The sequence below is a fragment of the Anabrus simplex genome, chromosome 5, assembly GCF_040414725.1.
Source record: "Anabrus simplex isolate iqAnaSimp1 chromosome 5, ASM4041472v1, whole genome shotgun sequence".
In the NCBI taxonomy this organism is placed as follows: Eukaryota; Metazoa; Arthropoda; class Insecta; order Orthoptera; family Tettigoniidae; genus Anabrus; species Anabrus simplex.
Window position 1 is genome coordinate 300897575 of NC_090269.1, and position 14775 is coordinate 300912349.

At 39.7% G+C, this 14775-nt stretch overlaps 1 protein-coding gene across 2 annotated transcripts in view; it reads left to right on the plus strand.

Moving 5' to 3' along the window:
- Positions 1–14775, plus strand: part of mor (SWI/SNF- related protein mor) — a 183895-nt gene that overhangs the window by 10951 nt on the left and 158169 nt on the right. For both annotated transcript variants that reach the window (XM_067147474.2, XM_067147475.2), the window contains exons 2-3: positions 311–430; positions 692–796. In XM_067147474.2, the coding sequence (XP_067003575.2) occupies positions 311–430; positions 692–796 (225 nt within the window). The remainder of the gene's footprint in view (positions 1–310; positions 431–691; positions 797–14775) is intronic.

The window sequence follows — 14775 nt, forward strand, 5'->3', positions numbered from 1 at the left end:
CCACTGACAGCCCTGAATATGAATTTCCTTGGTTTCTTACTTTCACACCTGGCAACTGTTATTGCTGTACCCATAATTAAGTTCATGGCCTCTACCTTTAAAGTTGTTGCTTTTTCCTATCCCTTGTATGAAAACCTATGTGAGTTAGTGTGGCATTAACCACAGAGCAAATCATAGAAAAGTATCCCATGATCTCATCAACAATAGCCTGTTCCTTTCTTAAAAGATCGTATAACTTTAATGAGTAATTTTTGAATAGTTCTAAAATAACTTGAATTAGAAATTCTATTTGTAAAATTGTCTGTTTCAGTATGTGCAAGCAGATCCTCCAACCAACAAGGGATTGGCAGCACTTGTCAATCAACTTATACAATTTCAAGAGGATAATCTTGGAAAAAATGTTGTCAAGCCACCACTCACCAGACTGCCAGTAAGTCTGAACTGTGTAGTTAGAAAAGCAAAAGCATATTGTGCAGGTAAAAGATAAATATTCTGCTAACATTAGAGTTGATTGTCTAAACAGAACTAAGATTTTATGAATAGTGATCAATAATGACATAGTTGACTCAAAATATTGCTGTTACTGTTTCGATCAAACTGTGTCGAACCACGTAAATATTTCAGTGCTGCTTGCACATGTTGTTTTATATGTATATTTGATCCTCAGTATTTATTAAACTAAATTTTTCAGATGCGGTGCTTCCTGGATTTCAAGCCAGGTGGTGCGTTGTGTCATATTTTGGCCACGGTATACAAATTCAAGAGTGATCAAGGATGGAGGAGGTTTGACTTTCAGGTAATGTGTACTGTACCAACTAATTTATTGTATCTTTTTACAGTAGAAGTGTGCTATAGTGAGAATGGTATATAACGAGAACCCCGTTATAACGACAATTTTTGTCAATCCCTTCAAAATTCCTATATTACACTGTGTAATACCTTTCGGTTACAGCGAGAGCCCTATCACTGATGCATCCGTTATTATGAGCGATTAAACGTGCACTTTTTTCTGTTACCGATATATATATATATATGCACCCAGCGATTATATTTCATGCGATCGATCATCATTGGTATCGTTTCCTTGCTGTGTCCACTATCAAGCTCTCTTGTCGACATTCAAAGGCGATATCGGAGTCGATTAGTAATACCTGTCACCTGCTGTTTCATAGATAATAAATTTAATATTAATCTGTATTGAAGAGCAATATAATGTAAAACAAAAGCTAAAGGTTTCCACCTGTTGAACACTATTTGTTGTAACCTTAAAAAAGTTACATATAGTTGTTGAAACTAGTTTCGGTCTTACTAGAGACCATCATCAGTCAAAATTTAAAAAAAGTTAAGGTAAGACATGAATTATAGATAAAATTTATGAAGCAAGCATTGCTGAAATTCAGGACAAGTATAGATTTGGATGTCGAAACAATCACAATCACATGTGTACAGCCTTCTCCAGTTTGAAGAATGGACCTCACAGAAGACCAGCTGAAACACTTAAAATACCAGCACTTGAGGAATCTTCTAGAACTCAGTTAAGCTGAAACAAGTGTGAACAGAATGATGTTGATGGGAAAGTGCTTATATGTTCATTTGTTTCCAATATATTTAAAAAAAAATAGTTTTTTGCCTAAGGTGGGGATGTGGAATGGTCGGTGATTGCTGGAAGAAATTTGGAAAAAAATAAAAAAGGGATTTAGAATACTTAATTTCTTTTTATTGAAAACTAGCTGATGTATCCGCGCTTTGCTATGGAATTCTACATTGTGTATGGAATTCTAGGTTAGGTAGTGTACATGTTGTGAGTAAGATTGTATTAAATTGCATAACTCTTAACGTTTCCCTAGAAATGCGACAGGGAAGTCCCCAAACATCTTATGTGAACACTGGGTTAGGGAATTTTCAGTGTAATGGTGGGCCCTCTTGCCTACGTTCAGTCACAGTCAAGTTGGGGAGTTTTCATTATAATGCCAGACACTCACTCTCCTGCCGTTTTACATTCTCAGAAAGACTGTCTTGGTGGTTTTCCCAACTGAAATCAACATAGGTCATTACAATGACGCCAGTAGAAATGCCGCAATTAAAAGCAATGCTATCGTATGAAATACGCGATCAAATGAACAACCACACATTTTCTCACTTTTAACTAACAGTACTACACTGCCGATCCAACAGGCAAAACTTCTAGAGCAGGAATGACCAGGCCGCAGACAGCCGTGAGCCATAAACTCTCTTTAATTTCGGGGAGGGGAGGGTAGTGTAAACCCAAGGCAAAATCTCTGAAATTTTACTCATCTGTTTAATAGAAGTACCCAATGAGTCGGAAAATCTCATTGCACTACACTGGTGGGGGGAAAAACTATCTGACTTGGAGGTAAATTTTCCTCCAATCCAGAGGAGAAACCTCTTCGCTGCTAATTTGTAATAAAATGAATGTCGAATTGAATAAAAATGAAGAGGAAGAAGCTTGTCTTAAGAAATGGCTCGTTTCAGGATTGAATTTTGAGCTGTTTGGTGAATTGTGGTGCTATAATTTGGAATAGGCCGAAATAGTAATTCTAGACCAGGTCATAAACGAGCCTCTGCCATTATTCCGTTAAATGTACACACTGATCATTCCAATCAGCACGTCAGAGTAGGGATCTAATGCTGGAATACTATGATCAACCAGTGCTTTTCGTACCAGCAGTATCGGAAAATGTATGAACCAGAGGAATGGCATGCTAAAGAAGAAAGTTATCTAACTCCCCAGCTATTTCCCGCCAATATTCAGGCAAGCTGTTATACTCAGTACGCAGCAGTAAACCCATCTATCAGAGATGAGTGGCAGAATAAGAGACAAAGAATATCATAAAAAACAATGGTCAATGTAATGTTATTGTTGATCTATTTTATGAGCTTTCGATATTGTAGGCCTTCACATTTAGTTTTCTTCCGACATTGAAATACCACTCTTATCGTAGTTGGTACGGTAAAACTGAATAAAACATAAATTATTAGAAATTGTATTTTCTATAACTTTTGTTATGTAGTACTTTTCAGTAGGACCAATAACATACGTATTTAAAAATTAAATTGCAGCTGCCTTCCCCTGAACTACCGTTTCATCCAAGGTGAATAAAATTGTTTATTTCTTAGATTGTATACTCTGTATACCGATTTGCATTAAATTCTGTTTGCTCCTTTTCTCGTGGCTCGGTGTTGATGTGGACTTTGCAGTAAAAATACAAATTCATGAATATCTCTGTTATCATAGTGATACGGTAAATGTATAAGAGATAAATGATCGGAAATTTAATTCTATATAACTGTTGTTATGTAGTATTTATTGATAGGACCATCATCATCATCATCATCATAGATTTTCCACTCCACCAAGCTGGGTGCGGTTGTATACGAGCCTCTTCGAGTTCGTCCTGTCCATCCACAGCTGATGTTCTACCTTTTGCTGCCAATTTACATCTAGTTTGTCAAGGTCTCTGAAAATTTGCTTTTCCCAACTATCACGAGGCCTTTCTCTGGGCCTCTTACCAACAACATTCCTTTCGTAGTATTCTCTTGGGGTCCTAATTGGAGCTATCCTTCTCATATGTCCATACCATTGTAATCTGCTAAATTCTAAGATTTCCATCGGGCTCGTGTCCAATCCAAGTTGTTGCCGAATAGGACCAATAGTAACATAAATATTTGAGAATTACATTTTAGGCCTTCCCCTAAACTACCATTTCACTCAGCTTGAAGAAAATTATTTACAGCCTAGATTGTAGTGGCTCATTCCCCGACTTTACATACCAATTTTTATTAAAATCTGTTCAGCCGTTTTCTCGTGATGCGTGTACGTACATACAAAAATTACAGAAAAGTAAAAAGTGTATTTCCTTGTTACTGTGGACATGACCGACACAGAAATACTATTCATTTTAAATTCTGAGCAATGTACACACTCTTATTTTATATACGGTATTGTTTTTTTTAGCTGTCTCATTAAGGTTGAAATTGGGATTAAGGAATTGATCCAGGTGGATGAAACAATTCTCAAAGATATTGAGGAGAGAGCCCTTATTAACTACAGTAGAAGTCCGTTATAGCGAGAATTCATAACGGCAAAAAATTTACTCGCTATAGCGGATTTTCGTTATATCCGATTTTTTGTATAAAAGTCGGAAAAACCCCCATGCACATAAAAATCGGTGTGAAACGGCAATCAGTTTGTTCAAAACTTGCATTTCTGCAGATGATATCCACACTACGGCTTACTTGTTTGTTATTTTTCGAAATCCGATTCTACGTGGAAGTGTATGTTTAATTTCATTCCGAAAAAAATATAGTACCGTATTTCTCCAAATCCAAAATGAATCCCACTTTTTCCTTCAAAAAATTTAAATCAGGCTCAAAAAGTACTTTGTAAATTCATATGAATGCCATGTTGTACAGTAGGCCTACGCATTTTTAGACTATTTTTAGACGCCGAACATTGACTTTCGTCAGGGTGTATTTCCTTTTTTTTTTTTTTTTTTGCGGCTCCACAATTATTTATTTCCGTGGGTTTAAGGACAATTAACTTAAAATTGGCATCATAATACCGAAGAGAAAGCGTTGAAAATTTGCCGGCAATTCCTATTCCATGCGTCTCTACAATACGACGATCCATCGGGAAATTATTCTTGCTGTCTATAAAAGTGTTACTTTTACTCAGCGTCAGATATAACCGGCTACCGCTACATGCACGATCGCTTGCCGGGTTCGGCCAAATTTAGCGGCTAGCGATGTATAGGCCTAATCGTGGATGTTGAAAATCAACGAACGAGTTTATTACTCCACGGTATGCCCATTGCGCCCTTGCGTTTTTCGTGCACATACCTCACAATTTCATCTTCGACTTCTTTAAAGCGTCCTTGTTGCGGACCACTGAATGCATTCTTTGTACAGTACGCATTTTTTTAAGCTCTTTGTCTTCACACTAATGCCAAATATTGGCTTTAGTTAGGCCTATGCCGTATTTTCTTGCGGCTGCACAATTATACATTTCCGAGTGTTTAATAACCATTGATTTAAAATTGGCATGATAATATCAACTAGAACCTGTTGAAAATTTGCCTGCAATACCTTTTCCACGTATCTGTACAATACGACTATCCATCACGAAAATATTCCTGTTGTCTCTAAAACTTAATTTTACTAAGCGTCATGTACAATAGACGCGTTATAATTCTGCCACTGAATAGCCATGGCTTTTCTAAGAATTCGAAGGGTCGCATGTTTTGATGCCATTCTGCAGATTTGAGAAACGTTTTTGTAGAGGCTAATAATAGAACACCATTCTCTCTTCACTATTTCCTGAGATCCAGTGACGTTACACACAGGCACTGTACAATCGGTTGTCGCGGCTAGCGATGTACAGAATAGTAAAGAGGCGGTCGTTTATTGTCAACGAGTTCTGTGCACGTGTGAAAAGAAGCAGCGGGGTTACCGCGGTAGTTGCCAATGGTATCCATTAAGTTACTCTTAGGCCGCGAATGCAACAACCCTTGAGTTTTCGCAGGAGATTCTGAGAAATAAGAAGTCTTGAATTCGGAGAAATACGGTATCACTCCAGAGGTTTCTGTGGCAAACACCTCAGTTTTCTTCTTCAAACAGCGTTACCTAACCTAACCGTATATGTATCATGAAAACATATTTGAAACGCATGTAGAGAAATGATAACCTCCTCGCTAAAAATTTACATGTAAATAGCCTTTCCGAAATTTAACTAGGAAGTTATGATATATCTTCTGAAATCAGTGATGTACTCTGCCATATCTTGAGGTGTATCACATTCTTACTTAATTTCCGTATATAGCATTTAAATTAAGATATCGTTTACTTCAGTCTTTATTTTTAACGAGTTAACAACTGCTGTTGGCTACGTTTTTTACGCATTTATTACGAAAACGTGTTATCCTCTTCCATTTCGAAGTTTCTTTAGAGAACAGCAGTCGACGGGTATTATTAATCAACTCCAACATCGCCTCTGAATGTCAACAAGAGAGCTCGCAAATGCACAAAGTGAGAAAACTATACCGTACTGAAGATGATCGATCGCAATTTGTTGCAAACTTTTCAGTTTTCTTATTCAAACAGCGTCACCTATCCTAACTTAACCGTACTATACGTATTATGAAAACATACTTCAAGCGCCAGTAGAGAAATGATAACCTTCTCGCTATAAATTTTCATAATAGTCTTTCCGTAATTTAACCAGACGCGACAAAATATAAACTGACCTCTGAAATCAATTAAGCACTCTGCCATATATCGAGGTGTATCCCTTTCTTACTTAATTGCAGTACTTAGTCTCATAATTAAGCGGTCGTTTAGTCAGCCTTAATTTTGAACGAGTTAACAACCGTTATCGGGCATGTTATTTACGCATTTATTACGAAAATATGTTCTCTTTCATTTCGAATTTTCTTTACGGAACAGCTGTCGACGGGTATTACGAATCGACTCCGACATCGCCTTCGAATGTCGACGAGAGAACTCGCTAGTGCATATAGCAAGGAAATGATGCTGAAGGTAATCGATCGCATGCAATATATCCGCTGGTGTGCATAAATATTGGTAACGGAAAAAACGCGCGCGTTTAATCGCTCGTAATAACGGATGTGTCAGTGATAGGGTTCTCGCTGTAACGAAGGACGGTACACAGTTTAATATAGGAATTTTGAAGGGACAGAATAAAGTCGTCGCTATAACGGGGTTCTCGTTATATGCTGTACTCGCTATGTCGGACTTCTACTGTATTTTTAAGAGTTTTAGATCTTGATCAGTATACGTGAATTTATGGTTCGAGTCCATCATATGTTTTCTCATAAGCTGAAAATATATTTGCATAAATGTATATGTTGTAAGTACCTTGTGTCAAACTTTCTACCTATTTGGGAAATATAGGTGGACAAACAGTTACTACATTTAAGCATATAAACACCTGATCTATAGAATTTATTATTATTATTATTATTATTATTATTATTATTATTATTATTATTATTAATTGAGTTTATGTTGTGTAGAATGATGCAGTATTATTGTTTTTTTTAATATATATTTTTATATTTTAAAACATATTTTTATATCGTGCTTCTTGAAAATGTTAGAAATCTGGTATAGCCTATCTGTGGATTTGTGAAAGTGGAAAATAAGGTTTTGTTAGTTTCTTCTTCTTTAGTGAGGGTAGTGGAAAGTCGATGTCTGATTTGATTTATTATTCCTTCAGTGAAAGGTTTATTATATTCGTTGGCCTTGGCTGTGTTTCTGATGGTGTTTAATTCATGTACAGTAGAGTCTCGCTCTTCCGACCTTTGCTTATCCAACATTCTGTGTTATCCGACACTGGTAGACTTAATTTGAACTTTTGGTGGAGACTCAATTCAGGGAGACCCGGTGTAGAGGGTGCGACTGTGGGACAAGCACTGGCCTGACCGCTGGCAGTAGGACCGGTTTTTTCTCTTCTCAAGGACAGGTGCAGCGAGTCTTCAGTCATTGTTCATTGTAGTATTGGTTGGGTGCGGATGAGTTTTCATATCCTCAGGTCAAAACTGGTACTGTCCTTTTATGTAAATAATATTGACACTAATAAAATGAAGTATTGATTAGGTGGAGAACTTATCCTTCATACTTGTGTGCTTGAACTATCAATACGGACTATGAAGCTAATAGATTATAACTCTGAAAGTATGGTGATTAAACGGAAGAAAGTGATTCTTTCTATAGAAGACAAGTTGAGTGCATTAAAGAGACTGGACAAAGGGGAAACTCTTCAAAAAGTGGCTTTAAATTATGGTGTTGAACATAATACAGTGGGAGACTGGAAAATAGAGAGGGAAGAAATTGAAAAGTGGTGCTCTACCATTCAGGAAGTCCAGAACATTTGTCATTTTTGAATGGAAGCACGCCAAGGTCAGACTGCAGTAATCTCTGAATTGACCGACGAGAGGTGCCAAGCTGAACACATGCAGTTCTGGTGGATTTGGAGGGGCTCCGAACCACAGCCGCTCTCACAGCAGCAACATTCTCCGGTGAGCGGACCGGCTTGAGGCGGGGCCGTTTTCTCTCCAGTATGTTGCTTTCTGTTTCAAATTGCTTGGCCAGTCTGTATACCGTCTGCTGGCAAGGAGCCCACCGAGTACAGAAATGAACACGAAACCTTACATGGCTCCGAGCTACGCTCTTGTTTCAGCATAAAACAACACTTTCTTTGCCTTCTGTTCACGCGTCAATCTCCCTTTGTCCGCCATGCTGTATAACTGGCAGCCGGTACACATGCGCGAGATGTGGTGCTGCCTGTCTGATCACGCATGAAATAAGGTTTCTGTTCACGAAGGACATGGTTGTGAGCCCAGGTTTACACGTTTTATAAAACATTTCCGATGTATGACATTTCGTGCGCCACCCTGTAGATCAAGTGTGTTCAAGTTTAAAAGGGTTGTGGTAGCGTCGACTAAGTTCTCATCCATTATAACTATAGTATCATCCACGTTTCTGGCTTTTGGTGGCATTGGTATTTTTGCTCATTGTGACACCAACAGCGAAGCGGTTCCACTTAAGAACCCAGATGGAGGGAGTAGCGGTATGTGTTTTGTTGCCTGTCATAACTACAGTTTTTTTTTTTTAAATTTTCCACCAGGCCAGTTTCTGAATATCATTGATGTGTTTGACCTTTTAGATCAGTTCCCACCTCCTCTCCTCTTATTGTGTGATTTTAACACCCATTATGGGGCTCTGAAATACAAGGGCAAGTCAATAAGTATCTGTAGTTTTGCTCTTATTGTCTTTAGGTTGGCTCTATGGCATTGTGTGCTCACCAGCCATTAGATGGCACCGTTGTCTACATCTGTGGTAGGTTTCAGCATTATCAGATCAGTATAGCTTGCGCTGTTGCAACATAAATATGGCCGTGCCACTCTCTGTTTGTACCAAGGAAGAACAGCGTTCCATAAACCGTTTTTTTTGTGGTCTGAGGGTGTACCAGGAGCGGAAATTCATAGAACAGTCACTCGTGTGTTATTCAGAATTATATCACACACTTGTTCAATATTGGCATCGGTTACGGCTGCATGTGGACGCCCGTATCTTTCCTCTTCCTTTACGCTCGCCCGACCCCTTTTGAACTGTTGAATCCACTGGTAACAGTTCGCTGTGGCAAAAAATTGTCCATGTATTGTGCTGAAAGTCTTCCCTTTGAATGCAATGACAATAGTACTCTGTTTCCTTGGTGATGTAAATGTTCAATGGAAAGCGATCGCGGGAAGATGGTGGTTGCCGGCTTGACGGAGGAATGAAATATTGATGTCAGTTTGGACTGGATTTATTTACTATGACCACAAAAGTGAAGAACGTATTGAGGCAAGTGATGAAAGTGATGTTTCAGAAAGTGATATGAGGGACAATAATCATCACAACGTTGCGTGCGATGATCAGGGAGGTCGTGTTGCCACAACCTGGACCTCGCTGATGTGTACAAAATTTCAATACTGCTAGGAGATTATGAACAGCAGGTGATATAGGCTTGCTTAAATTCCCTGTTATGTTAGTAGGTGGATTTGTTAGCCATGGTAATATACCTGTTACAGAATTACGAATGAGACTGTGGAGGTAAAAATTCAGTGAAACCCTGCACTTCAGAAGCGGTCTATATGGTGTTCATGGAAGGAAGTCACATTTAAAGAACTGAAGGCCTTTATTAGTGTATGAACAGTAAGGTGAAAATGCAGGACTGTTTTGGCGAAGACTGGTTAGATAAGCAGTTGTTTTGTAAAGATGTGCTTTGTAGGGATAGATTTTTACAAATATATTGGGAATCTCCATCTCTCCTCCCCTCAGACTTATCAGGTAGGTCCACAATCAAGGGGCTCTAAAGTGAAAAACATAGTGTCTTACTTGGGTACAAAATTTGGGGAATTTTTCATGCCAGGGCACAATCTGAGTGTTGACAAAAGCACTGTAGGTTTCAAGGGCCATATGGTTTTCAAGTGTTACAAGTAAAATTCAACCAAATGTACTTTCTGACTCTGTTCCTGAATATGTCTCTGCAGTGGAACCTTACATTCCAGAACATCCGTGTACAGTGAGTACACACTCCTATAAATCATTAGGTGTTCTCTTGCGGTAATTTCTGCATGCCAGTTAAAACCAAAGGCCACACGAAAATAGAGGCTCAGTTAAATATGCTCTTGGAGAAGATGAAGGCGATGGTGCAGTGACAACACAAACACTTATTAGGCCTGATATGTTTACCTTTTACTGCTAGAATTGTCATCCATTTGGTGACAAAATTTTTCATGGACAGGTTTTACACTAGTTATGAGTTAGTGGCTGAACTATTGAAACTGAAAGTCCACATTACAGGCACTGTGATAGTCAATGGTAAAGGCCTACCTTCCCAGCTGAAAAAAAAAGGGGGGGAAGCAATCCAGGAAATGAAGCAGTATGACATAGTTGCAGTGAGAAAGGATGACATCTCGTGTGTAATTTGGAGGGACAAGAGAATTATTACTATGCTGTCGACATTCTTCGACAGTTCCACTCAGGTGGTGAAAAGGAAAATAAGGAGAAGAGTTCAGGTAAAGGCTGCAAAGCTGGAGTCCTGCTGTGAGAGAATTGTAAATATACAGCAGTTAGTGGAGTCTGGTTGAATAGAATTGTGTGTGTTATTGGGTTATCCTAGAATTTAGATCAATAAAACAAAGTTTTATTCGTGAGAAAAGCGGTGCCAGAAGTTGGAATAGATTCTAAGTGTGGTACATCATTTTAATAACTGTGTATGAGCAGACCAGATACTTCAGGTTATGGACACTGCTGGGAAGATTCCAGAACATCTGTGTGTGGTGAGTACACACTCCCATAAATCATTGGATGTCCTCGTACACAGTAATTTCTGCAGCCTAATTGAGACCAAAAGCCACACAAAAATGGAGGCTAAGTTAAATACGCTTTTGGAGATGACAAAGACAATGAAAGAAGAAATGAAGGAGATGAAAGAAGGTAGGAGGAGGCTAGAAAATAGAACACCAAGAAAGGATGATGATGATGAAGAAGAAGGCCAGAAGAGATGGATGATAAAGGAGATGGAAGACGGAAGGCAGCCAGGAAAAGATGGAAGAGGATGGTAGAAAGCTGGAAGAAGGTGGCAACCGGACAGAGGAAGATCAAGGAGCATGTCTGCTATATAAAATGCACTCTGCACATCAACGCTCTGTCCTGAAGGCCTTGCCCAGAAGACTGTCAGTTCTGTTCCAGCAGGGAGGGAGAGCATGGAGTTCCATGCTGAAAGACCACCGTGGAGTTTGAGGATAACTTGAGCTGGGACACGTGGATAGAAACACAGAGGGAGGGGGATCGTCACCTTCCCCTGTTGCCCTCTGGCTTACCGGTGTACAGCGCATGAGGCTGCGAGATCTGCACCAGCGAGGATACCGTTTGAAAGAGAGTTGCGCTTGTCGTAAATTTAGCATTTGGTCGACCTAGGGGCCATACTTCCCCGACTGACCGGTACTGCCTGGATCTGACAAGGCCTGAGGATGTACACATCAATGTCTGGATGAGTTTGAGCATAGAGAGCGACCAGTTGAAGGCACAGTACGACCAACAAGCAGGCACCACTGGAAATCTTGGGAACGACCTGGGGTGGCTATGTAGCCCCATAAGAAAGGAGGCTTGTCTCTCAAGCTCCAGATGTTGTGGAAAGGGCCTTACTGCATCACGATGTGAATAAACGTCATCCATTGAGTATGGCAGAGTCCAAAATGCAAGATGAAGGTGGTACATCTAAACAGGTTGGCGCCATATCGAGGTGCAGCTGAGGAGATAACTGATGGGGCGACCGGGCAATGTTGTGTGCCAGCCCTCTCATAGCTCCCTTCGGTATTTCGTGGAAGAAACTTGTAAGTCACCTGGCAGCTTCCTGCCTGAGTGCAAAGTGACAGCCTCTCCCCTCTATTGGTCTCTTTGTATGATTTCCTTGTGTACCTTCTGGAACATGAAATGGGATTGTTCTGTCTCTAGCTGAGCACCGAATATTCCTAGTACTCCATCTCAGGATGTATAAAAGAGGAGTCCCACCAAAATCTTTAGTATCCTCGTACTGGAGCACAGAGTACTGTATGTGTACTACCAAGGACTTCATGCCGACTGTCTTGAAGTCAGTGTGCGGAACAGCTGGTGTGAGTAGAATTGGAGCAATCTTGTTGTGAGGAATATTGTAACACAGGCTAGCACTGTTCTGTTGAGTTGTCAGTAGCTCACTGTGTTGAATCTGAGAGTGGTGAAAAACCTATCTGCTTGCACCTGTTGTGTGTGAAGGGTCTGAGTATGCAAATGAAAGGTGAAGCCTATCATTAAGGATTATCACCCATTCAGATAAAGACTGCACAGCTGGTGTCCTACTGTGAGAGACTTGTAAATATACAGCAGTTAGTGGAGTCTGGTCATTCATGGTTGAATATAATAATTCGGGATTTGTATGTATGTGTGTACACTTATTGAGTTGTCCTAGAATACGATACGATAGTGATACAATAAAACGCAGTGTTTTATTCGTAACAGTATTTAGAGAGTTAACTGTGGACTCCCATTGGCTGTAAAATTAACTAAGGCCCCATTTGACATACTCTCCGAGCCCAATAATCTACTTTTCTTTTTTAAGCATTGCTCTTGGTCATTATTTCCACACTTCTGTCTGCAGAAAAGGCTGAAACTTTCTGCCAGCAGCAATCACAACTAATATGGGAAATCATTGTAGTTTCTCGCCCTCCAACTGAATTTAACTTTTAAAACTCATCATCATCATCATCATTTCCCATTATTCAGCTGTAGCCAAGTCGGGGCAAATGTGGTTCCTGTCCACTTTCTTCGGTCTCTCCACCACTCCTCCTCAAACTCTGTGTCCCAGTCCAGGTTTCTTTCTCTAATACTGCGTTGGATTGTGTCCTTCCATCTCAATCGTGGTCTTCCACGGCCTCCTTCCTTGCATTTGTATTTCCATAACTTTTTTTTTGGCATTCTTTCATCACTCATTTCCTTTATGTGCCCATACCATCTTAAAGACTCTTCTCTCTTCTATCATTCATTTTTTCCACTTCAATTTCTTCCCGGATTTTCTTATTCCTTATTTTGTCTCTTCTACTCTTCTGTATCATACTCCTCAAGAACTTCATTTCGGCTGCCTGTATTCGACTCTCATCCTTCTTTGTAATTGTCCAAGTTTCTGCTCCGTAAGTTGTTATGGGTACGTAATACACCTTGTACATAGTTTCCTTTGCTTCTATTGGCACATCTTTCTCCCATAACATGTTTCTTATACTATGATAGAAACCGCTTCCAGCTTGAATCCTCTCACTAATTTCAACATCCAGTCTGCATTCTCCATTAATTCACTTCCCACGTATTTGAATGTCTCCACTACTTCCAGGGGCTTGTCTACAAGTCTAATCTGACCTTTCCCTTCCTTCTCCCCTCTACTCATAACAAGAGTTTTACTTTTTTCTACATTTATTTTCAATCCACATTCTTCGATTTTCCCATTCACCACATCCAACTGTTCTTGAACCTTCATGTTGTCTTCTCCCCAAATCACAATATGATGATGATGGATGATGATGCTTGTTATTTAAAGGGGCCTAACATCGAGGTCATCGGCCCCAAATCACAATATCATCTGCAAATAACATGTTCATTTCTCTTCCTCCATATGCTGCTTTTGCTTTTTTCATGATGTCATCCATTATCATTGTAAACAGGATTGGTGATAGAACACTTCCTTGTCTCAGCCTACTAGTGATTTTGAACCAACTTGTCCTGCCAACTTGTGTTTGCACACAACTACAACATTCTTTGTACATTGCCATGATCATGGTTATTAATCCCTGTCCAATTGCTTTTTGCACCAGACTGTCCCAAACCTTGGTCCTGGAGACACTGCCATATGCCTTTTCAATGTCACTGAATGTCATCAACATATCATTCCCATACTTCCTTTGCTTTTCCATTAGTTGTCGCATAATGAAAATGGGCTCTATTGTTGACCTTCCACTTCTGAAACCAAACTGATTTTCCTGTATCTGATTTTCAACCCTTAACCTTATCCTACTTTTCCAGTATCCTCTCCATTATCTTCCCCTATAGTTCTTCAATACTTTCTTATCGCCTTTCTTGAAAAGTGGGATGATTATTCCTTTTTGCCACTTCTCAAGGAAATCCTTATTCTCCCAGACAATCCTGAGAACTCAGTATGCCCACTGTAGGCCTACAGCTCCAGCTGCCTTTATCATCCCCGCTGAAATTTCATCTATTCCAGCAGTTTTTCCATTCTTCATCATTCTTATGCCATTTCAATTTCATTTATTGTAATTTCTTTATCCATTTCTTCATCAACTAATTGCCTTTCCTGGTGGTCCAGTGAATGACTGTCATTATTTCTCATGAAACGGCATATAGCTTTTAGTACCGGGAGTGTCCGAGGACATATTCGGCTCGCCAGGTGCATTTGACGCCCGTAGGAGACCTGTGCGTCGTGATGAGAATGAAATGATGATGAAGACGACACATACACCCAGCCCCTGTCCCAACGAAATTAACCAATGATGGTTAAAATTCCTTACCCTGCCGGGAATTGAACCCAAGACTCCTGTGAACAAAGGCCAGCACGCTAACCATTTAGCCATGGAGCTGGACATTATTTCTCATGTTCAGCAACTTCTGAAAATACTCTCTCCATCTATTTCTTATTTCTTCTGGCTT